Source organism: Sorex araneus, chromosome 4 (assembly GCF_027595985.1).
Source record: "Sorex araneus isolate mSorAra2 chromosome 4, mSorAra2.pri, whole genome shotgun sequence".
NCBI lineage: Eukaryota > Metazoa > Chordata > Mammalia > Eulipotyphla > Soricidae > Sorex > Sorex araneus.
Genome location: NC_073305.1, coordinates 170,973,759 through 171,001,084, shown reverse-complemented (window position 1 = coordinate 171,001,084; position 27,326 = coordinate 170,973,759). Strand labels below are relative to the sequence as shown.

The 27,326-nt window shown below is 39.4% G+C and overlaps 1 protein-coding gene across 4 annotated transcripts in view; it reads right to left on the bottom strand.

Annotated features, from left to right (window-relative positions):
* The window catches only part of UTRN (utrophin), a 585,431-nt gene that overhangs the window by 338,967 nt on the left and 219,138 nt on the right, over nt 1-27,326 (bottom strand). For all 4 annotated transcript variants that reach the window (XM_055134486.1, XM_055134485.1, XM_055134487.1 and 1 more), the window contains 9 exons: nt 24,397-24,546; nt 22,831-22,992; nt 21,864-21,992; nt 20,789-20,962; nt 18,844-18,999; nt 10,486-10,656; nt 4,348-4,527; nt 2,662-2,790; nt 2,213-2,383 (listed from right to left, as the gene is read on the bottom strand). In XM_055134486.1, coding sequence (XP_054990461.1) covers nt 2,213-2,383; nt 2,662-2,790; nt 4,348-4,527; nt 10,486-10,656; nt 18,844-18,999; nt 20,789-20,962; nt 21,864-21,992; nt 22,831-22,992; nt 24,397-24,546 — 1,422 coding nt within the window. The remainder of the gene's footprint in view (nt 1-2,212; nt 2,384-2,661; nt 2,791-4,347; nt 4,528-10,485; nt 10,657-18,843; nt 19,000-20,788; nt 20,963-21,863; nt 21,993-22,830; nt 22,993-24,396; nt 24,547-27,326) is intronic.

The following is a 27,326-nucleotide window of genomic DNA, read 5'->3' as shown; positions in this document are numbered from 1 at the left end:
AAAACCACAATGAGGTATTATCTCATAGCAGAGACTGGCACATCAAAAGAAACAAGAACAACTAGTACTAGCACAGATGCGGAGAGAATTCTTATTCATTGTTGGTAGGAATGTCAACTGGTCCAGCCTTTTTAAAAACAACATGGGAATTCCTCAAAAAAAATAGAAATTGAGGTTTCACATGACACAGCAAACCCTTCTGAAAATACACCTTGGGAGCCCAGAAACACATAGCAGAAACACAATCTGCACTTCTATGTTCATTGCAGCGCTGTTCACAATAGCCAGAATCTGGAAACAACCTGAGTGCCCAAGAACAAAAGACTGGTCAAAGAAACTATGGAAACTATGGTACATCTACACAATGGAATACTATGCAGCTGTTGGGAAAAGTGAAGTCATGAAATTTGGTAATGAATTGGATGGATAGACATGGAGAATATCATGTTGAGTGAAACAAAGCAAACAAAGAGACATACATAGAGTGATTGCATTCACCTGTGAGATATAACAAAAAAAAAAACATAATATGAGACTAATAACCACAGACAGTAGAAACAAGGCTCAGGATGGAAGTTTGCCACAAGTGGAATGGCGGGGGAGTGCAGTTAGGATAGAGAAGGAACCACTATGACAATGAGAGTTGGACAAAAACTGAGTGCTGAAAGTAAGTAAAGGGATAAACAAGATAACCTGTCAGCATGGGAGAGCCTGGCAAGCTCCCCGTGGCATATTCATATGCCAAAACCAGTAACAATGATGGGTCTCATTCCCCTGACCCTGAAAGAGCCTCCAATGTGGCACTGTTGGGAAGGATGAGGAAAGCGAGGCTTCTAAAATCTCAGGGTTAGGACGAATGGAGACGTTACTGAGACCACTCGAGATAATCGATGATCAACGGGATGATGATGATAATGATGAGGATGAACCTGTCAGTACCTGTATAGCAAACCATAATGCCCAGAGGAAAGAAAAAGGGAGGGGAGAAAGAGAGAGAGAGAGAGAGAGTGAGAGAGACGAAGGGAGGGATAGAGGGAGGGAGAGGGAGAGGGAGAGAGAAGTACCTGCCATAGAGGCAGACTGGGCAGAGATGGGTGATGGGAGTGGTGGTGGGAGGGAAACTGAGGACATCGGTGGTGGGAAATGTACACTAGTGAAGGGATGGGTACTGAAACACTGTATGACTGAAACCCAATCATGAACAAATTTATAACTGTGTATCTCATGGTGATTCAATTAAAAATTAATTTATTGAATTTAAAATAAATTTACATAGCTCTTTTTTAACATTTATAAAAACATGTATAAAAACAAGCTGCAGTTTTATGTGGTAGATATACAATGTAAAATTACTTCCAACTGTTAGATGGACTGATATAAAAGGGTCATGAGTGTATATTATGAGCAATTTTATAAGACATGGCTATAAAATTGGCTTTAGGATTCATAGCTTGATACTGAGTCTTATTATTTTATAGGCAATTTTAACATGTATTTAAGACGTGGAAAGATGTCCTTTTTCAGAGAGGTTATTTTTATTTTACTTTATTGATTTTTTTTATTTGGGAGTCACATCCAGCTGTACTCAGGACTTACTACTGGTTCTGTGCTCAGGGGTCACTCCTGGCAGTGCTCGGGGACTATATGTGGTGCAATATTTCAAACCAGGTCAGCCACGTGCAAAACAAGTGCTCTAACCTCTGCACTATCTCTCCAGTCCTAGCATAATACTAATTTATTGCTTACTTTCTTTCATGCACACAATCTAAAATAAATGAGGGCAAATGCTCCATTCAAAGACACAGTGAGAACCCAAGAAGACAGCACAAGTATTAGGGGTATGTGATTTGTATGTATGAAACCTCGTCATTTCCTGGTACCACATTGCCTCATCCAGCATGATTGGTTGAGGGCCTGGAGGTCCCAGAGGAACACTTATGAGTGCTGGTCCCTGGTGCCACAGGGCCTGAACATCAGGTCCTAGAATTGAACTGTCCAGCCAAGTTGTCCAGTTTGGGATATTAAAAATAAACATATCACATCACTGGTAGTAGCCCCCAGACTTAGTGAGTGCTACCTGGAATGTATGTAACCCTCCAAAAAAGAATATTAAAAGCACTTAATGTCACTGTAATGTTAAATGTTAAACAACCACTTAGTGTACACCAATAGAAAAATGGTTTTCTGTTAAGTTTTTTCAGAAAAAACTTGCCTTGGAATTTTTGATATGTTGAGATACTTTTTCAAAGTTTCTGTTCAGTTCTTCTAATTTGGGTTCTACAAGCTCCCTGCTTGAGCCTCCACGTGCACTCATCAAAATGTTGGCTTCATCTCGGACACTTTCAACTTGAAGCGTAGCATCATCCAGCTCCGATAACAAACGCTAATGGTAAGCAAGCACAAAATGACCACATGGGAAAAATCAAGACAACCATGAGAGCTACACTCACTCAAGCAATAAAAGCAGTTGAAATATTGTCTGGGATTCCTAGGTAGAGATTTGAGAACAATAATTTCAAGTTCACATGTAAGATGCATTCAAGAGGTTCCGTTTCTGCACAGGAAGAATGTGTGTACCATTACTCAGAGCACCCCTGAGAAAAACATGCAAACTGGGGGCCCTGCCCCCCCCTCCCTTCCACAAGGCTCTGTATCTGGTACCTTCACAATTTCTTCCTGTTTACTTGCTGGTTTTTTCTCAATTTCATCCAACAGGGCTTCAGCCTGATAAAGCCAGGTACTTATGTGAGCGACATTCCCATCAAATATTTCCAACTGGTTCTGATGATTCTGGAAGGAAATTAATATAATGCTGATATAATAATATGAAATATATAAAAAAAATCCCGGCAAAGCTTTGATGATCTTCGAAGTGTTAACTGTCGTTGATTTTTAAGGATGTCCATATTCTTGCAAAATTCTTTCCCAGTCACTGAATCTTATTTAGCATGGCTACCGTTAAGTACATTTAAAAATCGTTTGTTTTTAGACCTCAATGAAATAACAAGGTAAAGATTATAAAAGGTGAACCTTTCTTTGTTTTGCTTTCATTCTGTTAGTATTCCTTACTCTGATCTCAAAAATCTCACTTTCTCCTATATTTATAGTTATAAAAACACTCATTAAGATAGTAACAGTATTTTGAAATACTAAGTTTGCATTAAATAAGATTTTACCCACTCAATAGACAATAACTACTTAGAGATGAGGGCCTATATCTCTTCATGTCAAGATATAAACCCCTAAATTTCAAGGCCCTATACATTTTGATTGATTCAATAAACACTCAAGTACAGTGCGATTTATTTTTCTCTGCTCAATCCATTACCCAGTAAGTTTATAGCCTTGGAAAAGTTCTATCTCAAATATGTCAAAACAAAATAATAACTTAAAAGAGGTGACACTACCTCATAAAAGGAAAGAGTTAGGTTTTATATTCATTGTTTGTATAAGAGGGACAAAAACCAATAAGAAATATAATGGAAATTATAAAGTATCATTAATAACCTCTTTAACATATGTAATACTTAATATTTATCATGATCAACAGAAGAATATTTAAAACTGAATATTTAAGTAGTAATAGTAATAGTAATTCCATGTTTTAAAATCACAATCATCTAAAAAACTGTGTGAAGTACAAATTATACTAATGTTCATTTTATAAGAAAAGCTGAAACTCGGAGAACACTGAACTTGACCAGTATCACCCAGCTAAACTCAAAACGTTTATTAACCCATCAGATGCTGCAACTTATTCCTTTAACTTCCTCATCACTCTTTGAACTTTATATAGTTCACATATTTGTATAGTATGAAAGTCAAATAAAACATTAACTCATGAAAAGGAAACAAATGAGACACATTTACTAACACTGCATAAGTCTATGACTATTACAAATTATTAAAAACTTGATAAAGAAATGTGAAATTCCTTCAGCTGTTTTTTTTTTCCAAAAGAAAAGAATAAAGTGTAACCTAAAGAAATTAACTCATGAGCAAAACATTAATGTGAAACATGAAAAACAAGTTGAAAAATCTAACTTTTTTTTCATTATACTGTTGGGTTTTTTCCCCCCAGGGGGTTGGGGGGGCGGCGAGGGATGGGATGTTTCGACCAAACCCAGTGGTACTCCAAGCTGACTCCTGGATCTGTGCTCAGGGGTGAGTACTGGCAGTGCTCGGAGCTATGTGTGATGCCAGGAATTAAACCAGGGTTGGCTGCGTGCAAGGCAATCAACCTTAACCCCTGTACTATTTCTCCAGCCCCAAGAGTTGGAATTTTAATCAGAGCCTTTTCATTTCATGGAGGGAAGTTGTTCCTCATTAGATGTGCCCCAGACGTACCAGTAAGGTATTGCACCAATCCTCCGTCCAGGTCCGGACGCGGCTCCAGCCGGCGTTGAGCACGCAGAGTCTCTCTTCCAAAACAGGCTCGCTGCCCTCGATCAAACTCTGGAGGGCAGCGCTGTTCTCTGTGATGGTATTCAGATCGGCTTTTCTCTTTTCCAGGTCCTTCAGAATATTCTAGAACGTGAAAGGACCAAGCTCTTTCAACACATAAAAGCTGACACAATTTTACTTTTTTTTACACTTTCTCTCAAACATGAATGCATTGTAGTCTAGGATGCCCTAGATAAAATACATATGTCACAGGTTTTTTAAAAAAAACAAACAACCTGCGGGGCTGGAGTAAGAGCACAGTAGGTAGGGCGTTTGCGTTGCACGCGGCTGACCCGGGTTCGATTCCCAGCATCCCATTTGGTCCCCTGAGCACCACCAGCAATAATTCCTCTGTGCATCCGTGGGTGTGAACCAAAAAATGCAAAAAAAAAAAAAAATCTGCACTATTAACGGGGTGAGATTAAGATCCTAATTAAACTTGAACATTTATGTTTTCAAATACCAAACAATTTTAACAGATCTGGATATGGAAACCAGAGTTATTTGAGTGTAAATTCCATTTATTATATGCAAACACCAATTCTCTACATCCTGCAAGTACTGATTTCATATTCAGCAATGACAAGTTAGCAAAACAGAATCCTCCCAGAACTCAAAATTTTAGAAGGTTCTTAACAAATATAACTTTTATGTCTTATAGAAAATTACTAGTGCTCACCATATTTATTTGCAAGACTTACATCCTCTAATTAGGTAAACTGACATATAATCTGTTGAAAAGGTAGGACCAAAAGCATTTTATCTTAAGTTAATCAAATGAAACTAGCACAGACAAACTTTGGTCTTAAAATTGTGATAATACATAAATTCCATAAAAGGTGAGATGATAACATGATTCTCACATTCCTTGCTAAATTCCTTGCTCATGTGCCAGGCAGTGAGGTATGGGATCTATGCTACCTTTAGAGAATGTTGGATTCCAAAATAAAAACTACAAAATTATTCCCATCAAAACATAAAATGCATTTCTCTCTGACTGCTGTTGTAGCTTTAAAAACCACTCAAATAATTTAAAAAAAAACTTAAGTCTATTTTTAATTTCACATTCCTAAATTACATTGTGGAAGGTATAAAAATAGCAAATTAACAAGTGACTCAAACTTTAAGCATTTACTTGGCTATGTCTGTTGTCTGTATTTTTTAAGGGCTCTAAGATATTTCTTTTAAGTGTTCTTCACTAATAGAGATTTACAAAAATAAATATGCACAGCGATGGTCTCTGAAGTTAAAACACAGTATTTTTTAAGCAGGTATGTGCCAATGTACTAGAAAATTTTTTAAAAACTACTAGAATAATTTTTTAAAACTGTTATAAGTAATTTACTCACACTATGTCACTGTCACTGTCATCCCATTGCTCATCGATTTGTTCGAGCGGGCACCAGTAATGTCTCTCATTGAGAGACTTAATGTTACTGTTTTTGGCATATCCAATACACACAGGTAGCTTGCAAGGCTCTGCCGCGCAGGCTTGATACTCTCAGTAGCTTGCTGGGCTCTCCGAGAGAGGTGGAGGAATCGAACTCGGGTCAGCCATGTGAAAGGCGAACACCCAACCGCCATGCTATTGCTCCAGCCCCACACTATGTCAATAGATTTTATTGTAAAGAAAAGGCCATTGAAATAATGATACTTAAGCTATGAAATAAAAATATCATTTATGCTTAGAAATTAAAAGTGCAATTTAAATTATGCACAAGATTATTTTATGTAATTATTGAATGAAAATCCATTAAGATGAAATATGCATACTTCCTGAATTAAAATATATAAAATTATAAAAAAACAATGATTATGTACTGATGTTCCACTTGATTTAGTCCAATGAAAGGAATGTGCTGTGGAGATGAACCGAGAGCCGCGGCACGAGAAGCAGAGCCTCCGCGCCTATTGACTGTGATCCTGAGGTCTCCTAACCCATTTTGGCACCAGAGCGGATGCTTGAGCCATGCATTTTGACTGTGAACTGAGCTACAACCTCGTGCAGCCCGGGGAGGGATTTTTCTTCCCTCTCCACCCCATTTTTGTGAGCGAAAATGGCAGCAGCGGCAGCAGCCACGCGGTGAGAGCCACCCTCTAAGACCCCTCCACCAGGAGGTAGGACTTTCTTTAGTGATGTAGCCTGTAGGTGGTCCTGGGAGGGGGGGCGTTCCCAGCGCGCCTTCCGCCCAGAGATGAACCGAGAGCCGAGGCACGAGAAGCAGAGCCTCCGCGCCTATTGACTGTGATCCTGAGGTCTCCTAACCCATTTTGGCACCAGAGCGGATTCTTGCAGCCATCCATTTTGACTGTGAATTGAGCTAAAATATTAGAAACCCAAAACCGCGCGGACTCAAAGTCTTCACTCTTACCAATGAAGAGAAATTATTAGATGATGCCTATTCAGCAGGCCTGATTGTTGGGGAAAATTTCCAATCAATAATAGTGAGTTCTGTATGGAAATATGAAATGTACTCAATATATAGAGAGAATAATGGGAATATCATTAGCTACTTAGATGGGGGGGTGGGAGGGGGGTGTATTGGGGTTCTTGGTGGTGGAACGGGTGCACTGGTGAAGGGATGGTGGTTTAATCAGTATTTGTGACTTAAACCTGACAGCTTTGTATTTTTTTTGTTTTCACGGTGGTTCAATAAAATATTTCTTTAAGAAAAAAAAAAAGAAAGGAATGTGCTGTGAATTCATGATTTGTATATACCATCCTTATTATCTCAAATATGAATTAAGAAAGAATTTACAAATGCATGGTTCCATGACATAAACATCATTATTTAAGTTACCCAAAAAAAATGATGAGTCAATTTAAAAACTCTTGAATTTGATCTCACAAAGATGGCTGATTAAAAATCAGGTATACAGGGGCTGAAGCAATAGCACAGCAGGTAGGGTGTTTGCCTTGCAGGTGGCAGACCCAAGTTTGATTCTCAGCATCCCATATGGTCTCCTGAGCACCGCCAGGGTTAATTCTGCAGAAGTAACCCCTGTGCATCTCCAGGTGTGACCCAAAAAGCAAAAAAGTAAATTAATTAAAATTTAAATTGAAACATTTTAAAAATAAATAAAAATTAGATATAAAAAATTTGTTACCTAAGTACAGCTATAGCAATTGGTTCATAAAAAGACAAATATAGAAGAGCTAAAAGAAAATATAAGAATATAATGAAAGTATATAAACTTGGACTGCCTAAGTACTAAATGAAAAAATAATGGTGAATTTTATTGCTTAAAAATATGTAATAGCCTAATTTTCAAAAATTTCAGAACAGAAAGAAAATTATAGTGGTAAAATAAAAGTTTTGCAGCAATCCACAACAAACAAAGCAATAGTAATTATAATAGTCAAAGAGTTCTAAATCTAAAAATCAAACCTGAGAGAGAATGATAAGAATTACAAGAGGAAAAATAAAGTTCATAAGAGTTACAACTGGCCTGCAAACTTAGGGAAAATGGTCTAATTAAATAGCCAAAATATGGTATTTGCCTACCATTGTCAAAGATATGGTTAAACAAGCAAGTAAGAATTCTTACTCGCAGCTGGTGGGAACATTTCTGAGGATAATGTCATAACATGTATCAGATTTTTAAATGACTATGTCCCTCGACCCAACATTTTCAGGGCTAGAATGATCCAAAGGAAACATTATGAAGTACGCTATGATTTTGCTACAAGTATATCCACCACAGCATGTGTTACAGTAATAAAACTTGGTCATTTAAATGGGCATGAGTGCAAGAACGGAACAATAAAAATAAGGTACGTGATTGTAATACGGTCTTATCTAGTATGTGATAAATTCCTTTAGAGAGAAAGAAAAGGTTAAAACACTAGTCTTTAAAAGGTCATGAATTTTTACTATTTTAAACTATGACCATTATTCCTAAATATATGTTGGCGTTCAGTGCGTGTCTGTCTGTATTTGTAGAAACGGAAAGCAGGCCAGGAGATAGTACTGGGGTCAGGGGGCGTGTCTAGCATGGACCACCCAACCCAAACTCAACTCTTGCCATATCGGGCCCCCCAGCCACCCCCCAGTTGGCCATGGAGATGCAAAACAGTGTCACATCCGTGGCCCCTTTCACTAAAATGCTGGTCTGGCTGGTCAAGACAACATGGAAGAGACCCAGGGGTCCTCTTTGATTATAGACCAGTTTTGCTTCTAACTTTCTGTATTGCTTTATGCAAGCATCTTTCGATTCCCTTATCTGACTGACGCTTAATAAAATAATGGCTGTCGAGATAGCACAGGGGTTAAGGTGCATGCCTTCCACGCAGCTAGCCCTGATTTGATCCTTGGAAGCTTACGTGCTAAGGATCCCCGATGGTTCCCCAAGCATTTTGGGTGCAGCCCTGGAACATTCCACACCCCTGCACTGCTAGTGGGCCCTGGAGGTCACAGAGCATTGCTCGGTAAGCATTGCTCGGTAAGCATTGCTAAGCAGACACACATTCTTAAACCCTTACATTGACTCTAGCATACTTGGCTGAAACTTACCAGGACTGGTCCCAATATCTCGTGAACACCACTTGGTAGGTCTCCCCCGCCACCACCACCAATTATTTATTAAAAATAAAGAAAAGACACAGTAGGGGCTGGAGCAATAGTACAGTGAATAGGACATTTGCATGCAGCTGACTCGGGTCCAATCACTGACATCCCACATGGTCCCCTGAGCACCTCCAGGAGTGATTCCTGAGTGCAGGACCAGGACTAACCCCTGAGCATCGCTGGGTGTGACCCCCCAAAAAAGAAAAGAGAAGGGAAGGAAATGGAAGGGAAGAAAAGAGAAGAGAAGAGAAGAGAAGAGAAGAGAAGAGAAGAGAAGAGAAGAGAAGAGAAGAGAAGAGAAGAGAAGAGAAGAGAAGAGAAGAGAAGAGAAGAGAAGAGAAGAGAAGAGAAGAGAAGAGAAGAGAAGAGAAGAGAAGAGAAGAGAAAAGAGAATACCGCTTTCTATGCATATCGGCCCAAGAAGGTAATACTTCCTTGAAAATTTCAAATTTAGTAAAAATCAAGATAGGTGCCTTTGCTTTGTAGTCATGACAATCCAGCAGTCTCCATTCTCCACACTACATTCGCCAACCCTACATTCTTCATTTCTTCACCACCTATTCAATTCATATAGCTTATGGTCTAACTACCTTTCATGAGTTACTTCTAAACTAAGAAAAGTCTTTCCCTATCTCTTGACTCCCCACTGATAATTCCCACTTAATGTTCAAATAAAGGGTCATGATCACCCCCTTCCTCATATAATTATTGTGTTTTCCCCAAGCAAATCTTTGGACAGGGTATCAATACTGATACCTGTGATATCATATGAATTTGTCATGTTCAGCTCTGTATTGCTGATTTTCTGTACTCTATATTTAATTCTTAGGAAATAAATTTGAAAAAAGAATGTCTTGACTTAAAAAATAAAAACTATGATGCATCCCATTCAATTGTCCACCTTAACAGAGAAAAATAGCAAAGGACCTTTAATTCCTACTGCTTCAAAGTATCTACAGGGGTAATAAAAACCTCTTGGGTCTCTAACTCATTTTTTCCCCCTTTTAAATTCTATTCATAGACTCTGCCCATCAGTAGTTTACAATAGAAAGATCAGTTACAGGTACAAAAGATATCAAAGGATTAATAAATCCAGCACAATACTTTGTGAAGAATAAATACCAGAAAATGTCACCCACTTTGAAAGTGATAATTATAATGTTTTCAAGTACCACATAAGCATGATGCTTACAAAGCCCTGGCTAGTGATCCACATGACTTTAGTTTTTGTTTTTTGTTTTTTTGGTGTTGTTTTTTTTTTTTTTGAATCAAGGTAAAAACATATTGCTAAGAAAGCTGTTTTCAAAAGACTTATTCTTCTTCCTTAGAACAGAGACTTGGGGAAACAATGGGAAAAGAAAAGTCTTTATTAAAAATGAAATGGAGAGAAATGTTATCAACCCAAATTGCCCTGAACAAAATGTCACAAGCTACACTGGCATAAATCTGGTAGTTCACTTGAATTTCAACTTACTTTTGCCCAGGATATTTCTGTATCCAAGTCACCGAACAAACTTTCTGATGTAGATTTCTGCACCAACTCTGTCTCAGTGACGGACAGCCAATCAGAGAGAGTGCTGGCCTCTTTCCTCAACTTCCGGGCCAATTGTGATGCTCTTTCCAGATCCTGTTTGCCCTCAGTCACCTGAGAACAGGAAGGGGAGCAAGAAGAGAAAGAGAGGGAAGAAGGGTGTGATGAATGGACATGAATGAAAGTAAAGCAAAAATATTACCTAATGAACACTGGTGGAAGAAACGCGTGTTCGACCATTGTATGACTGAAACTTAGACATGAAAATCTTGTAACTGTAGCCCATGGTATTCATCCTGTTGTATATATCCCTTGGTGAATATAAAATGACCTTTGCTGTCCCTTCTGATCTTTTTCAGCCTGAAATCTATGCTATCGGATACTACTATGGCCACCCCGCCTTTTTTTTGAGGGGGCTGTTTGCTTGCAGGATTGTTTTCCATGCTTTGATTTTTAGTCTGTGTTTGTTCTGACTATTCAGATGTGTTTTTTGTAGGCAGCAGAAAGTTGGGTTTAGTTTCCGAATCCATTTTGCCACTCTGTGCCTCTTGATTGGTGCATTTAGCCCGTTAACATTAAGAGAAATTATTGTCATGGGATTTTGTGCCATTTTTCTGTAGGGTTTGTTGTTCTTATAGGTCTTTTTCCTTGTCTTATAGTAGCCCTTTGAGTCCTTCTTTTAAATTTGGTCTTGAGTCTATGAAGTTCCTGAGCTGTTGCTTGTCCATGAAATTGTGTATGGTTCCTTCAATTTTAACTGAGAGTTTAGCCGGGTAGAGTATTCTTGGTGAGACATTCATTTCATGAAGTTTTTTCACTATATCCCACCATTGTCTTTGGGCTTGGAGGGTTTCTTCTGATAGGTCTGCTGTGAATCTAAGGGGTGCGCCTTTGTATATGATCTCCTTCTTTGATCTTGCTGCTTGCAGTATTGTGTCTCTATCCACGGCATCCATCATTCTGACTATGATATGCCTTGGGGATTTTCTATTTGGGTCCCTTTTAGCTGGCACCCTTCAGACTCCTTGTATCTGGATGTCCACATTCTCTAGCTCTGGGAATTTTTTAGCAATGATGTCTTTAATGGTGCTTTTTTCATTGGAATTGGTTCTGTGTGGTTCCAGCACTCCCATGATTCTTATGTTGTTTCTCCTGAGGTCATCCCCTAGGACTCTAACTCGCTCTAGAGCCATTTTGAGGTCTTTTTCCATTATTTGTTTTTGTCTATATGTTTTGTGAAGCTCATCTTCAAGCTCACTGATTCTGTCTTCGGCTGTACTCATTCTACTATTGAGGTCTCCTACGGAGTTTTTAATTTCATCTACTAATTCTTTTAGTTGTGTGACTTCTGTTCGCAGCTTTGAAATTTCTGCTCTCATTTCTTCTTGGATTATCTTGGCGGAGCGTTCCAATGCTGCATCCATATCCTCCCTTAATTTATTGGATGTTCGTTCCATAGTTTCTTTGAGTTCGTGAACCATCCTCAACAATTTCCTCTCTGAATTCTTTATCTGAGAGGAGGATGTATTTCTGGGAGGTCGCTGCTGAGGTTAGTGAGATATTTTCTTAGCTCTCTCCTGGTGGTGGGGATTTTCTCTGTTTCTTCATGTTGTTATGGGCTTTACTATCTGGAGCTCTAGTTAGCTTGGGAGGAAACTCAACTGAAGATTTGGGGCTATGCTCCTTTGACAAAGGCTTTTCTGTGCAAGTTGATGTGTTCATTGACAGTTTTCGTGAAGTTAGGATAGGCTAGGTTAGTTGAGTATTAACATATAGTACCTAAGATGATCAGGGAGTTCTTTGGAGGAATGAGTTCTATCAATTGTGGCCAAAGGACAATGCATGGAATGGTAAAAAAAATAACTGTGGCCACGTTAGCAGCCTGTGCTCCGGAACGAGGCCATGCCCACTTTTGAGGCCACGCCCCCTAAGATGAGGACACGCCCCTAACCAGCGGAGTGGGGATTGGTCAGGAACCACGGCGGCTGCGGAAAGGTGCCAGGCGGGGGCTTCAGGACAAGCCCCAAGCAGAGGCGGGCAGGGGGCGGGGAGGGGGCTTCTCCGCGCTGAGGCAGGCTCTCCAAGGGATTGCCTATTTACCTAGCCCATGGTATTCAATAAAAAAAAATAATAAATAAAAATAATGATCAGAGAAAGAAGAGAGTGGGTAGGGCTCTTGTCTTGCTTGCATACAGAGGACCTGAGTTTGATCTATGGCACCTCGTACAGTCCTCCAGGTCCATCAGGAGTGATCTCTGAACACAAAGCCAGGACTAAGTTCTGAGTACTGCCAGGTTTGGTTCAAAAATTTAAAAAAAAAAACAACTAAAACTAAAGATTCGGAGTGGTTCATATTTAACCCCAATATATACAGAACTATTATCTCTGGTACCTAGGCTACTTCCATTCTTTTATTCCTACAAAAAGATGACATGCTAAAATTGCTACATGTCAGACAATTCTGGGTTTTCAGTTTACCTTTACCAGCTACTAGCTAAGTGAAATTCCTACAGGTATAGTCCTCAAAAGGGTACTATGAGTATTCAATGAGTAAAATATATACACAAAGGGCAACCAAATCAAGGTATCAAAAACAGTATCTTTTATCAGACTGAACAATAGATGCCTTATAAAAATGACACAATACATATTATTATCTAGCAATTTGAGGGGAAGTACTATGATTTTCATAATTCTACACGAAATCTACTTAAAACAACATAAATGGCTATACAATATAAATCTGCATCACTATTTTGCTCTCACTTTTTATTTTTTTTTATACTTACCCTCCATTGGGGCTGGAGTGATAGCACAGCAGGTAGGGCATTTGCCTTGCATGCAGCTGACCTGGGTTCAATTCCTCTGCCCTTCTCAGAGAGTCCAGCAAGCTACCGAGAGTATCCCACCCACATAACAAAGCCTAGCAAGCTACCAGTGGCGTATCTGATATACCAAAAACAGTAACAACAGTCCCACAATGGAGACGTTAATGGTGCCCGCTTGAGCAAATCGATGAGCAATGGGATTACAGTGATACAGTGATACTCTCCATTGAGTATGAATGAAAAACATGAACTGACATAACATTTAGGAGACTTACTTAGCTCCCACTGCATGCTACAAAAATCCTACATATTAAGTAATAAAATATAGCACCCTCCTTGATCGGGAGTATCCTTTCTGTTTTCACAGATTAGGGCAGCAAAGTTAAAGAGATCCAGGCCGTAACCAGGACATCAGGGTAATTTGAATGAATCTGGTTTGGCCTTTATGTCACATGCTGGTACTCTCCAACCAAACAATCATTCATAATCTGCAGCTTAGAAAACCTCCTAAGGAGGGGCTGGAGCAATAGCACAGTGGGTAGGATGTTTGCCTTGCACGCGGCCGACCCGGGTTTGAATCCCAGCATCCCATATGGTCCCCCAAGCACCGCCAGGAGTAATTCCTGAGTGCATGAGCCAGGAATGACCCCTGTGCAATGCTGGGTGTGACCCAAAAAGGAAAAAAAAAAAAGAAAACCTCCTAAGGAAAACACTATACAATTCATAATTCATAAACAAAGCACGTTCCTTCTTTTATGTGCACAAATGTACAGATAATAACATTACCTAAGTAGTAGTGATAAGTCATGTACAGGATGAATTTTTTTTAATAACAGAAAATTACAAGGGCTGATTTTTTAATGAGTAATACAAGTTTCCATTTCCTTATTCTAACTCCCGAGGCTAAATTTTACCTCTTTCATTTATCAAGAATACATTAGTATTTGTGTTCTCCTGAAAAGTAGAAATTTTTCCTCTAGTGTTTAATTAAATACATGACTAACCTGCACTTCAACACAGATTTTAGGAGAAAAATACTTACATCAAAAATATTTAAGTATATTTAAGTGACACTTATCTGGCTTAACATGTCTAAGCAGTAAATGATCCTAAAACTCAATCCTACAAAGACATGTACACCAGGAAGAAAATAATTTACAGTTCAACCTGTAATTTATATAAACTAACTCTAATCAATACATTTTAAGGTGTAGTGCATATGAAAATAGGTAGTATCAAGTTGAAAATCTTTTACCTAACCATTTATCCCTTTGTTCTATTGAATTTTCAACAATTCCATCTCAACAGAATCATTCCATTGAGGCATGAAACACACATGTCAGCCTGTAAGGCTATCTCTAACTCTAGTTCTATCTCCAACTCTAGTTCTATCTCTGTCTCTGTCTCTGTCTCTGTCTCTGTCTCTCTCTCTCTCTCTCTCTCTCTCTCTCTTTCTCTCTCTCTCCCACCCCCCCTCTTACTTTGTTCCCTTCCCCTTCTCCACTCCTTTTACCCACACCCATCTTTAATCCCATCTCATCCTAAAGATTCTTCCATGAATCCATGAATCCTTTCCAAAAAAAGGTTCTATCAGCCACACAAATTTCTGGGCATGTCACAAGCAAAGGCTTCTACTGACATCACCCCATAGTCATCCCCAGAAATTAGTTTTGTAAGTTCACTAAGACTCCATGACAACAGATATAATTAATATTTTTGAATTGACAGCATAGCTAACTCTTCAAATAAGGTGCTAATACTCATTCATAACATCCCCTGCCTTGGCTTCCCATATCAACTACTCTGCTCATGCTACTAACTGCTGCTTGCTGTAGTGTGCATATAGATATATGTGGGAGGCTTTTCCTTTCGTGTTAAATTATCATCAGTTTAAAACATTATAGTATTTAAGGATATAGCTAAACACCAATATACAAGAGTAGGATTCACTATACCCCCACAGGCCATGTGTTTAGATAGTGCCATGTAAAATTAAAAGTCATAAACTATAATAACGTTATTTACATATACACTGTGAAAGGATTACCCCAATCAGATTAATTATATCATCTCACAGCTACCATTTGGGGGCCAAGAAAAATTAAGTTCTACTCATTAGCAAATTTTCTCAAAAATAAAAACAGAATAACCATTTGATTTGGTCACTCACCTATGGGAAATACCCAAAGGAAATCTCTATACCAGAGAGATATCTTCATTCCTATGTTCATTTCAGTCACTGTCACTGTCATCCCATTGCTCATCAATTTGTTCGAGCAGGCACCAGTAACGTCTCTCAATGTGAGACTTATTGTTACTGTTTTTGGCATATCCAATACGCCACAGGTAGCTTGCCAGGCTCTGCCATGCGGGCGCGATACTCTCGGTAGCTTGCCGGGCTCTCCGAGAGGGGCAGAGGAATTGAACACGAGTTGGTTGCATGAAAGACGAATGCCCTACTGCTGTGCTATCGCTCCAGCCCATGTTCATTTCAGTAGTGTTCATAATAACAAGATGTAGAAAGAAAAAACTTCTAGTAGATAAACTGATAAAGAAAATGTGTTTTTAACCCACCCACCCTAAATATTTTAAGCAATCCTAGGAAAAATGAATCTGCAAGGGTTTCATTTCTCTAACTTTAAATTTTACTATAATCCATAGTAATAAATATGGGATGGGAGTGGAATAATGACAGGCTCTCAGACCAATGGAATAGAACTGGGAACACAGACATAGCCCTCAGGTACATGGAAGATTGCAAGCTAATCTTCCAAAAGGACCTAAGTATGTAAAGTGAAATGAGGAAATGCCTACACAACAAATGATGTTGAGTAACCTAGTCAGTCACATGCAAAAAAACTGAACATTGTGCTCTATTTAACACCTGACATTAAAGTAAATTTAAAATGGATCGGGGACTGCTATATCAGACCTGAATCCATAAATTATATTGAGTAAAACAGAGGCAGAATCATTCATGACACTGAATCTAGAGGCAATTTCAATGTTTCACTGCCATTGACAAAGCAAGTGGAAGTAAAATAAGTGGGATTATAGTAGATTAACAAGCTTCTCTGTTGCAAAAAAAAATTAAAAATAAAAAACTGATCAATTAAAAAAAAACCTGATCGCTAAAATAAAAATAAACCACACATTGTGGAAGAAAGATATTTTTACTCAACACTCGAGTGACAAAGGGTTAATATCCAAAATACATAAAGGACCTATAAAAAATTAACAACTAGAGAACAAATTATTCCATCTATCCCCATAAAAAATGGGGAGTATGTGGGGAGGGACAATAGTATAGCATGGAGGGCTCTTGCCTTGCATGAGGCTAATTCAGATTCAATATTCAAAACTACATATGGTCTGCAGAGTCCCCCAGAAGTGATCTCTGAGCACACAGCCAGAAGTAAGCCCTGGGCACTGCCAGGTGTGCCCAAAAAAACAAAAAATAAAAAGGAGGGATAGAGAACAGATCAACAGACACTTCCTCAAAGAATACAGGCAGATGGTCAACAGATAATCTTTATCACCCCTTCAACATCACTACCTCTGGGCAGATGACCAAAAAAAAAACTCTGATCTTCAGTTCAGAAAGATGCTCCAGGTTTGACTAACTTTGTTGAAAGGTGACATAATCAATAAACACTCACATTTAATTAAAATGTCTTATCAAAGGCATGTTTATGATTTCTTCCTAGCTCTTTTTTCTTCCCAATGATGGCCACATGATCTTCCACGTGACTAAGCCAGAAACCCCAGGATTTCCTTCATGTCTTTCTCCTGTATTCCGAAATCTACTCTTTCACCAAGTCACACTCGGTTCACGTCCCAATTATCTAAGGCCAATCTGTTCATACTGTCGCCACTGATCTACCTTAGTTCAAGAGAATCTCACATCTACTGAGCAGAGCAGGATTTCCTGTTAGCCTCTTTACATCCATCCCCGCTTCTCTCCAAGTCACCCTCTAAAGAGCTGAGTAATCTCCAAAATGAACAAACATACTCATACACACACATCTGAGCATGAGAACTCCAGCTCAAATCCTGTAGTTGTACACTGATATTAAGTCAAAGGTGAACATCCTTATTCTAAACTCTAATATACTAAACAGCTCTGGTCACATCCCATTTCTCCAACCCCATGTTCCTCACACTCCTACTTTCTGCTTTAGCCACATGAACGTACCATCATCAGATGCTTTCCTTCTTGCCTTCTTGCTCAGCCTTCCTACTGTCAGCATCTGTACCACTTTCTCAGGGAAGCCTTCTCCTTCCTATTCTGGGCCAAACTCCCCAGTAACATATATATATTTTTAAGTGCTACGTACATTCATTCATAACACACAAGACTAACAATTTGACATCACTTTCTGTGATTAAGGGATGAACCGTTCTTTCATCATCCTAAATCCCACAGGGCACAGAACACTTAAGTTTTTGTTTATTCCTGTATTTCTACTACTAGTACAGATACTCAAGCACAGTAAAGTTTCAATGGTGCTGAATGAGAAAATGACAGCTATAAAATCCAAACTCACAATTAGAGAACTGGTGTACAAATCAGCAACAGCACTCCCATCATCTATAAAATGTCCAGCCAATAAGTAAATACATTTAATAAGGAACATCAGCTGTCTAATGCCACCAAGGAACTCTTAAAAAATATATGCTCCAGATGTGCAGCATATCAAAATGATACAAAAGTATCACATCAAAAATAAAATCTTACAGGAGAGGTCAAATCTGCTTGGGAAATTTTTGCTGATTTGAAAAACGATAGCAAAATTTCAGTTAGTTTTAGGAGGACTTATGGAGAAACATAGTTAATAATTAATAACCCAGGAAAAATGGGAAATATTATCCAACAAGGGCTTTCAATACTGCTGAGAAGTTTTCACTTCCATACATTTTTTCTGCTTCCCTGGTTTTAGGGCAGAGATTCTCGGTGAGAAAAGACATTAAGCCCATTGACTTCAGTCCATCACTCACAGTAAACATCTAACAACTGCCACACAAATTTGCTAAATTGCCCAAATTATAGATGCTTCTCAGAAGAATTCTTAATCCTGCGCGATTAATGTGAACCAACTGCCATTACGATTTATCAGAGTCCTGCTGTTCTACCATTTCTCAGTAGACTGGCAATTTGATTTAGAAATCAGTGACCAATAACTTGAGTTTATATGGATGAGGACTATTATTTGTGGATTCCTCATAACAGCATAAAACGTCAGGAGCCTTGAATATAAAAATTAATGTAGACAGAAGATTAAAATAAATTTTAGATCACAATTCATCAGGATGATATTAACACATACATTCAAATAAATATAATAACCATCATTGGAATAATTGAAGACATGAATTATTTATGTCATAAAATTGAAATAAGTATTCTCCCAGCGGTGAATGTTTCTAATGCATCAATCGGAGTATGGGGTGAGCGGAGGGGCCTCGTGCTTACCTGGGCACCCAGGTCATTGTAGAGCACCTTCAGAGAAGTCAGTTGTTCATCCATGTCCCTGGGGTTGTCGGTTTGCTGCTTTTGTACAATGTGTCTTCCAGTTTTGATTACGGTTTCCACTTCAAGTTTGACTTCACTCAGTGTTTTGTAAAGTTTCTTTGAAAAATAAAGCAAGATGAATTTTACACCTTGGAGTAAAAATCTGCTAAGTAGAATGTTTCCTGATCACCGTCTACATATAAACTAACATCTGAGAAACAACTGCAGAGTTCCAAGGTCTTGATCTTTCTCAGATTTGTTCAAAGGATGAATTAAATAAGACCAAAGTTTTACTAAATTATATTCAGGTATGAGAAGGAACTAACACAAATTATACTTATTTTTTTAGAAACTCAGATGGACATTTTTAAAGGTTTTATGGAAATATTCGATAATATGAGCATGCTTCTTACATAAAGGAGGAAAATATTAGAACTCCAACTTGAAGGCCTATCATTTTTCGATTCAATTTTTAAAAATCTCAAATGCTATGGCTAGAATAAACCTAATATTAGATGCTCCCAGCCAAAGTCTACTGCCCAGGATGAGCCTCACCCAGAAACGAACCTGCTGAAAAACTCAAGTATGCAAGTCTTGTGACTGAAATCTCCAGGCTTTCACAGAGTCAGGCACGGACTCCTCCCCCCCATCTCCCTGTTCTTCCGGAAGCCCCAGCAGTCACACACACACTCCCCAAAGCTGCAGACCAGTTAAAAAATTAACTCTAACTGTATCACCATTAAAAATTTTGTACTTCCTGGAGCAATATCTCAAACTCTACAACACTAATAAATCAGGAGTAGCATACCAGATTAGATATAATGTAATGAAGAAAACAACCAATCTCAATTAACAAAATATAAACATAGAAGATTTAACCTGTAACAATATCTTAGTAATTTCTTATACAAGGACTTAATGGCTCCATGTGTGAGAGACAACAATCTTCACTAACTTTTTTCTAAGGATACATTTTTGATCATTCTGTTAGCAACTTATTGATAACATGCAATATGAAATAAATTATTGCGAGCCTGCTATGAAGGCAGGCTTAAGGGGTTGTTAAAAAATTGGATACAATGGTGTTGGGAAGGCGTAATGGTGTTGGGATTGGTGTTGGAATTCTGAATGCCTGTAACAAATCATTACGAACAACTTAGTAAAGAAAAAGGAACAAATATTGGCTATTTCTGCCTATTAGAATTTAGAATATTAAAGTTCTTTTCTCTTTGTAATTCTTATAAGTATCCCACAATGAGTTGAATTATTTGCATACTAAGTATAAACCAGATATATCAATATTTATATAAATGCATGTGTATAGTCATACTTATAGCAAAAAACTGAAATTGTACAAACAAAATTAAGAGCTTTTCTCACTCTCATTATCCTGAAACCAGTCACATATATTACTACACTAAATTACATGAAGTCAAGGGCAGTGCTTAATATATAATTTATATATAATTTAACTTTCCTTGAGGAAATTTTGTGCACAGTAATATCCCTAACACTCATTCTAAGCATTGTTCTTTCAACTAAAACATTCTTGAAAACTTGACTTGTTAGTTACATTCTGAGAAAGTCTTCTAAATTTAAGGTCTTATCTTAATCAAACTGCTTATTTCTATCATGCTATATCTACATGCCTATGCCAGTTCCCTTTCCTCATTACATGGTAATGACTGAGTTTACTCCCTATTATCTCCTATGTCTCCAATGTCTTTGAACTTCGTTAAAGTAATGGACAACTTCCCACTTATTAATTGGATTTTTTCAACAAGCATCCCTATTCTTAACACTCTTTGGACTAATAACCACAGACTAAGCCATAAATAAAATGCTATACAGAGCTATATTTGCTTCTGGAAGATCCACTGGAGAATGAAACACCCAACAGACTCACCATACACTTGTCCAGGTGGGTCTGTATGACATCAGGGTCCACGTCCTTCACATCCATCACAGGAAGTTCTGCTTTCACACCATCCAACACACGCTTGCAGTCCAGCATGCGCTGTTCAAAGTTAGCAGGCTTCTGGAAGAGCTGGAACTTGGTGGACACCTCCCGAAGCTTCCTCTGTTTGCAGAAATGAAAACAGTAACTAGTTCACAATGGCATAATAACTCACTCCTCTACCTGGTCACAAAACTGGAAGGCATAGGCATGTGACAAATTTCCTGACTATCAGTATCTGAGTGTTCAAGATTAAAAGAAAGGCTAGTCTGACTTCACTGGAAAAAAAAAAAAAACTAAACATTTTCTTAATTTTCTTCTCACCTGTTTGGAAACACAGGTCAGGAGTGTAGAACTTTCCAAATGCCCATCTGACCAGCTCAGAGTGAAGGTCAACTTCACTTGTGGTACCAAGCGGTGCTGCCCACATGGGCTCAGCTGCCCAGTGTGTTAGTCACGCCAGTTCTGATAAGCACTCCACAAGTGTGGAGTGGAAAAATCTTTATGAAGATAATCTCCAAGTCTCTCTTGCTTTCTTTGTCTTTCTCTCTTTCTCTCTCACATACATATATATACTCTCTCTCACTCTATCTCTCTGTCTCTCTGTCTCTCTCTGTCTCTCTGTCTCTGTCTCTCTGTGTCTCTGTCTATCTGTCTCTCCCAACTATGATATCATGTTCAAGGTGACAGAGAGACACCACAGGGGTTATGGCACTTGCTTTATATGCATCTGATGGGGTTCAATCTATAGCACTACATATGATCCCCTGAGCACTGCTATGAGTGATCCTTAAGCACAGAGCCAAGAATAAGACCTAAGCACCACCGGGTGTAGATTCAATCTTTCCATCCACCCATCTATACATTTCTTCTGCCATGAGACACAATGGCATTTCAATCCATCACTCCCACTCACTGTCTACATCAGCAAAAGACCTAAGGTACCCAAGTCGTCAGCTCTTTCTCATGTCCATTTTATGCCCAAGCCCCTGATAAGCAAAAGCTTCTGGTCCCCGCTGCTCACCTGCAGCACGTCTACCTGTCCTCCTCCTCGTGCGCTCCGGCCGTCGGGGGAGGCTGGAGGCGGAGAGCGGGTGTTTCTTCTCAACTCCTCCAGAGTTAGCTCATGGGCTGCGATCTCGGCTTGGATTTTCTACAGAGAGATTAGGAAAAAGAAAAGAATGTATTTTTTGAATTTAGGATTGGTTTCATTTTATATTTTTTAATGAAGTAGCAGTATGTGATAATGTTATATCTCAAGTACACGCATCATTGAAAATCAGCATGTACATATAAATGGATCTACATGTACATGTACATATGGGGGAGCCCCAGGTTTACTTCCAGAATTGTATGGTCCCCTAAGTACCTCATGATCTTTGAAGCTCCAAGTCAGATGCAGTTCTCAAACAATTTCCAAGTGTGGTTCAAAAACACAAGCGTGTGCACACACACACACACACACACACACACACACAATAACGTTCATTTTGTGTTGAACCAAATAACAAAAAACTATAAGGGTTATCTATTTTACAAAGTGAACTCTAAAGCTCAACATCTGGTAGCCTAGCTCTCTCTCTCTTGGAGAACCTGGCAAGCTACCAAGAGTTGACTGCCCGCACGGAGGAGAGCCTGGCAAGCTCCCCGTGGCATATTCATATGCCAAAACCAGTAACAATGATGGGTCTCATTCCCCTGAGCCTGAAGAGCCTCTAATGCGGCACCATTGGTAAGGACGAGTAAAAAGAGGCTGCTAAAATCTCAGGGCTAGGACGAATGGAGACGTTACTGGTCCCGCTCAAGCAAATCAATGTTCAACAGGATGACAGTGATACAGTGATACAGTGATACAGTGATACAGTGAACTCTAACACAAACAAGCTACCCATAACAAGGTCAATCAACTGTTACTCTCCGTGAGGGTGGCAGGAAGAGCATAAATCCTTATGTCCATTTTACAATTAAACAGCCCCAAAACCATGGCGTACCTGTGCTTCCTGTGGGACCTGGAAGGCATCTATTCGATCTGTCAAGTAAGTCGTGAGTTGCTTGTCTAGTTCCCCTAAACTCTCCTGTAAGACCTGAAGCATGTGGTCAGTTTCCCGTAGAACCTGTAGTTGCTTTTCCAAAGAAATCTGCTTGCTCTCTGCCTACAGAGGGGGGAAGTTGGTCATTAGTCACTCAGCACGGATATAACTACCTGGGTATCAGAAAACCTTCATGTTCTTTCCACCAGGGAAAGAAATAAATTATAAATGCACTAAGTGTTCAGGATTTTGGCCTGTATTATAAATGATAATAGCTGGCAACAGTAGTGCAATCTTTCCAGTATCTTATGTATATTGCAATGAATAACTCATTTTTATTTCTCTATATATTCAATGACAAAACATAAAATATTTTAAGATTTCCTTCATACACATTAAACAGAATAAAAACATGCCAGTTACTATAAATTTCAGGTGTTTTTTAGGAATCAGTCATAAAACTACCAATAAGAATTTATATAATTCATAACTAGAAAATCTATCAGTAGACAGACAGACAGACAGACAGACAGACACACACACACACACACACACACACACACACACATACACAGCCCACAATTTCTTTATCCAGTTATCTATTCTTGAGCACTTGGCTTATTTCCACATCTTGGCTATTGTGACTAGTGCTGCAATAAACATAAGAACACACATGTCTTTTCAAAGCAGAGGTTTGGGGACCCTTGGTCCAAACATCTGACATTTTGTTTTTAAAAAATCATCTGATGTTTTTCTAAACAAGTTCACCAGATGTGTTGAAGCATGATCTGCTTCTCTAGAGTTTGATGCTATTCAGGATCCACAGTAACTAGCTAATAAGTATTTGGAAGTCTATACATCTTTCCAATCCTCATAAAAACGGAGTCTCCTCTGAGCACAGCGGCCACTCAACACCTTTATTGCAAACCACAACAGCTAATTAGAGAGAGAGAACAGAAGGGAATGCCCTGCCACAGTGGCAGGGTGGGGTGGGGGGGAGATGGGATTGGGGAGGGTGGGAGGTACGCTGGGTTTACGGGTGGTGGAGAATGGGCACTGGTGGAGGGATGGGTTCCCGAACTTTGTGTGAGGGAAGTATAAGCACAAAAGTGTATAAATCTGTAACTGTACCCTCACGGTGATTCTCTAATTAAAAATAAATAAATTTAAAAAAAAAAAAAACGGAGTCTCCTGATAACTGAATGAACATGCAAGAAATAAGTGAGTTACTTTCTGGATGTGTATCTAGAGATCATGGTATCTTATAATAGCAGATTATTATTGGATTCACATTCTGATGACCTTAATACCAGAGCAATATTACTTTAATCACATGTATAAATAATACCAAAAATAGATTAAAAATAATAATCAAGTTGGCATGTCTTATCACTGCTAGGCTTATTCGTTCCTACTGACTACTTCAATACCCTCCTCACTCACACTGATGGCAACACCACCTTTCTGTGTAGTGAAAAGTTCCTGAGGTCCAATAACATCCACCCACCGGCATGTCCCAACTCTTACCAGGCGACTCAGTTCTTCATATCGACTATTGAACATCTCCAGTTTCTCACTGATTATATCATCCAGGATCCCTCCATCAATCAGAGTTTGGCCAAGTTCTCGAATCTGGGTTCGATTATCTGCTGGGTGTCGCAAAACAGACTCTAGAGACTGAATGGTAGTAGAAAAGAATGGAATGAATTTACTGAGGAAAAAGATCAAAAAGTATCATTTTTAATAATAATTTTTTTCCTAGAAATCTATTTAAAGAATAAGACCAGAAATTAAGCAAATAATGACTTCTAATAAAATCCACCATGGTATAATAAATACATAAAATTGAAAACTAGGCATGAATAATGAAATGATAATGTAATTCCATAGAAGTAATTTTAATATTTATTAGTTACAAGGACAAATGTTCCTAAAATTATACGAAGTTCAAAAGTAGAAAAGAATACTATACAAGCAAAATTATCTCAAACTATCATTAATAATAGGTACTCATTTTCTACAGCATATACAAACCACTAGGTATTATCTTGTTTATGTACTTTAAATAAACAAAATATCAAACTAACCATATAGGTTAAATATTATTACCATTTAATATTATGACCATTTAACAATTGGAAACTGAAGACCAGAAATGTTAAGTAATTCGGCAATATACATACTGTCAACAGCAAAGCCAAGTTTGCAACTTAGCTCTGAAATCTCTGAATTCAAAGTCTCTGATCTAGTTGTGATAGCATGCCACCCTCCATTTAAAAAGAAATTCGTTTAAAAAGAAATACATATCATGTGTATGTAAAACCCCATAACGATGCCACCGGACTCCTCAGCAGCCTGTTTTCACCTGGGGCACCCCAGAGCGGGTGAGAGCTCTCCCCGCCCCAAAGGACCCAGCCCCACCAGCCGACCTCCACAACCCAACTGCCGCCATGCTCGAGGCTTCCCACACACTCAGGCGGAGCCTCACACATGAGCAAAGTCCCACGGAACCCGGGTAATGCAGAACTTTATGACCTTAGATTCTGGGCTCAACAGGACCCAGGAGCAGAGATCCTCTGCCTGCTTCCCTCAGTCTTCGGTGGCCCAGGGGTCACGCCCATAAGCCACCTCCTGCTGGCGCCAGATAATCTCATGGGCCACCCTCCAGAACTCAAGGCTGCTTCTCCCAGAAGGGAGCATAAAGGGAGGCCCCCATAACCATGACACCAGATTCCGTGCAATACTGTTTTCACTGGGGGCTCCCCAGAGAGGGGCGAGTGAGAGTCCTCCCTGCCCCAAGGGACCCAGCCCCACCAGCTGACCTCCACAACCCAACCCAACCACCACCACGCTCCAGGCAGCTTTCCACACGCTCGGGCCAAGCCTCATGCATGAGTGAACATATTCCTGGGCACATCATAAGACACTCCCTACTCATCTTCCATAATTACCACACCACATCTGATGGGGTTCAGATATAGGCAACAAATCATAGAGGGAAATATCTATATCTATCAAGAGAGAGAGAGAGACAGAGAGAGAGAGAGAGAAAGAGAAAGAGAGAGAGAGAGAGAGAGAGAGAGAGAGAGAGAGAGATGCCTGACTGGAAACACCTGTAATGGCAATTAGAAGCCGGCCCAAAAACCTCCATCCCTCTCAGAGAGCCCGGCAAGCTACCGAGAGTATCCTGCCCGCACGGCAGAGACCTGCAAGCTACCCGTGGTATACTTGATATGCCAAAAATAATAACAATGACGGTCCTCATTCCCCTGACCCTGAAGGAGCCCCCAATATGTCATCGGGCTACAGCAGCATGCGACAGGGACAAATGGAGACATTACTGGTGGCCGCGAGAGTAACCCAATAGAAAAACAGGATGACAGTGATACGGTGATAAAGTATGTAAAAAGTAAGTAGGAAATAGAAACACTTATATATTAGTAAATAGGGATAACACTGATATATTTATTTTAGAGTTTGCCTTAAACTTTTCTTCATTTTCCATGTACAGGCTGCATATGCTCTCTTATTAGGAAGTCAGACATATTTTAAGATAGTCTTTCACATTTTTTAAATTATCTCTATCTCTCACTCTATTTTGCTTGAGAAATAGCGTCATTCTTCCATGCAAGCATCTGGGGTCTAGGGACCACATTTAAAGTCTTCCTGACCTTCCTCCAAGTCATCTCTTGCCCAGCTTCTTAAACTGTGGGTTGCAACCCTAGACAAGGGGATATAATTGAACGCACAGCTCACACACACACACACACACACACACACACAAAAGTAGCAACAATCAAAAATTTATGAACATGCAACACCTGAAAACTAATTCAAAATCAGCAGTGTAATGAATCTAAGGCATCTGCAGCAACACTAGCTCAAGTTGCATTTCTCAGAAGAAAGGGAATCTGAGGGGAAAGGTTTAAGAAGCCCGACTTGAGGGCCAGAGAGATAGTACAGTGGGGGAAAAGGCACTTTCCTTGCACATATCGGGCCATAGTCCAATTCTCAACACCCCATACACTTCCCCCAGTACCTCCAGGAGTGATCCTTGAGCTCAGAAGTAAGCCCTGAGCATCCAAAAACAAACAAAAGAAACCCTGACCTCCCAGTCACCACACCGTCATCCTATGGGTTTAAAAGCATGTCTCCCTTCTTCGTCTTCAAAGGAACTCTACTCTCTCTCTTTTTCATCCACTAAACCCACTGTTAGAATCCGCCACACACTCTGTATTGGGAACCAAAGCACATGAAGAAGTCAGGTATAGACTCAGCCTCAGGGAGCTTTAAAGGAGCCTGACAGGGGCTGGAGCAATAGCACAGCGGGTAGGGCGTTTGCCTTGCACGCGGCCGACCCGGGTTCGATTCCCAGCATCCCATATGGTCCCCTGAGCACCGCCAGGGGTAATTCCTGAGTGCAGAGCCAAGAGTAACCCCTGTGCATCGCCGGGAGT